The sequence below is a fragment of the Triturus cristatus genome, chromosome 10, assembly GCF_964204655.1.
Source record: "Triturus cristatus chromosome 10, aTriCri1.1, whole genome shotgun sequence".
NCBI lineage: Eukaryota > Metazoa > Chordata > Amphibia > Caudata > Salamandridae > Triturus > Triturus cristatus.
The window spans coordinates 1,181,872,582-1,181,874,712 of NC_140593.1; the positions used below are offsets into that span (position 1 = coordinate 1,181,872,582).

General features: G+C 40.0%; 1 protein-coding gene across 1 annotated transcript; it reads left to right on the plus strand.

Annotated features, from left to right (window-relative positions):
* The first annotated feature begins 864 nt into the window (after nucleotides 1-864).
* On the plus strand, nucleotides 865-1,827 carry LOC146796961 (olfactory receptor 5V1-like). The gene has a single exon (XM_085631470.1). The coding sequence runs from the start codon at nucleotides 865-867 to the stop codon at nucleotides 1,825-1,827; it is 963 nt and encodes a 320-aa protein (XP_085487596.1).
* The last annotated feature ends 304 nt before the right edge of the window (nucleotides 1,828-2,131 follow it).

Here is a 2,131-nt window from a genome sequence, read left to right on the forward strand (position 1 = left end):
GTATAACCCAAAGCGACCCAGAATGATGATAGTTTGTAGAGTCATGCAATGTGACCTCAAATGATAAATGCAATCCATTGCCACGCTGTTGTGTAATTTAAATAAAGACTTTATACGATGTGACGTTTATTTATTCATCTAGACCAGGACACAAGGAACGATATTGAAAGTTTCTCACTGTATCAGCCCCAACTGGCAACTGTCCTACAATTCCAATGCTAACTTAAAACACCATTAAGGCTGTGGAATGTAGAACATCTGACACCTGCCAAGATGTGGTTGATATAACTAAATATTATCAGGATCATCCTCTCAGAGTTTTAATGTGCAAATAAGTTACCTTTGACAAGATGGGGGGGACTAACACATTGGCTACAGGAATAATGTGTGGCATCTAGAAGGAGTGATGAACCAGCTTTAGTATGGGGCACCACAGCCCTTCGGGAGGTGGGTACAAATAGGCTAAAGGGAGTTAGTTAACATGTTCATTGTCTCTTTGGTGTCCACAATCAAGCTCGAACCATCGATCTCTTTTACAATATTTATCTTTTAATTTAGTTTTTTAAAAGGTACAAGCTGAGGAGAATATCACTATGGTGCTTCTCAAGATGCTTCAACAAAGTATATAGACTAGTAGCTGTTGCTTAATACATCCATAGGAGAACTGCTCCCCCATTGACACTATATCTTTTCTGTTTTTTAGGAATGCAGATATAACTTTTAAGACTTTATTTTGAAAACACCTTAGACCTTTGCGTAGTTATGAGGTTGGCATATTCTTATAGTTCCTACATTCACAGCTTGTCAATGCTGAATTTACTTGTGGCCATTTTATCAAAATGCAGTTTCATTTTCCACCTGCAGATGTTTGGAGGTGAAAGAATGGAGATCGAGAACCAGACCCGCGTTATGTACTTTATTCTCCAGGGTCTAACAGACAATTCATGGCATGAGACTGCATTCTTTGCACTATTCCTTACTTTTTACTTTGTTGGGATAGTAAGCAACAGTGCCATAATGGCTGCCATTGCTGCTGACTCAAAGCTTCATACCCCCATGTATTTCTTCATCTGGAACTTGTCACTTGTGGACATCTGTGTACTTACGACCATAGTGCCCCAGCTTCTGATAATCACCATCTCAAAGACAAAGACCATCTCCTACTCATGCTGCATTGCACAGTTGTATGTTTTTGTTTGTATGGAGACCATTGACAGTCTCCTACTTGGGGCAATGGCCTATGACCGATATGTTGCTATCTGTAGGCCCTTGCATTACTTTAATGCAATGAGCAAGAAGGTTTTCATCCGGTTGGCGGCTAGTTCCTGGGTAGGTGGTCTTCTAAATTCTCTTCTGTACAGTACGATGATCGTCAGACTGTCATTTTGTGCATCCAACCTGATCCAGAGCTTCTTCTGTGACATGCCTCCACTTCTGAAGCTCTCTTGCTCAGACACCTCTATCAACGAGCTCCTAATTCTCACTGAGGGGACATGTGTAGCCCTGGTCTCCATTGTTACTATTGTGTTCTCATACAGCTGCATTGTCTCAACTGTATTAAAGATCCGTTCAAGTGAGGGGAGGAGTAAGGCCTTTAGTACCTGCTCTTCCCACCTTGTTGTCATCACTTTGTACTATGGGTCCATTCTATTTGCCGACTTCCGGCCTACATCAAGCTACACCCTTGAGAGGGATAAAGCAGTGACTGTGATGTACACCATTGTCACCCCAATGCTAAACCCTTTTATCTACAGCCTCAGAAATGTACAGATGAAAACGGCTTTAAAGAACACAATGGGTAATTGCATCCTCTTTTACAAGTTGTAAAAGCGTTGTCTATCAACTCTATATCCTTGAATTTGAAAACCAAGCCTGTGCTTATAATATTTATCTGTAAACCAAATCCTTCATCTCTTGCTTAATCCCAACCCACTCAAACTGATTATGGGTACAAACACTGTTTTCCCAGTACACACAGATTTTATTTCTAATCTACATTTTAAATGAATTTGCAGTGACTCACTCACTTAATTTCAATTTCTATATCCTGATATATGTCCTCTTTTTCTTAGTGTGTCACTGTTGTATATAAATCAGACAAAGGTTTCACAGTTTCTAGATGTTATTAGTT

Coding starts and splice junctions, on each gene's coding strand:
- LOC146796961 (XM_085631470.1), top strand. CDS start 865: ATGTTTGGAGGTGAAAGAATGGAGATCGAGAACCAGACCCGCGTTATG.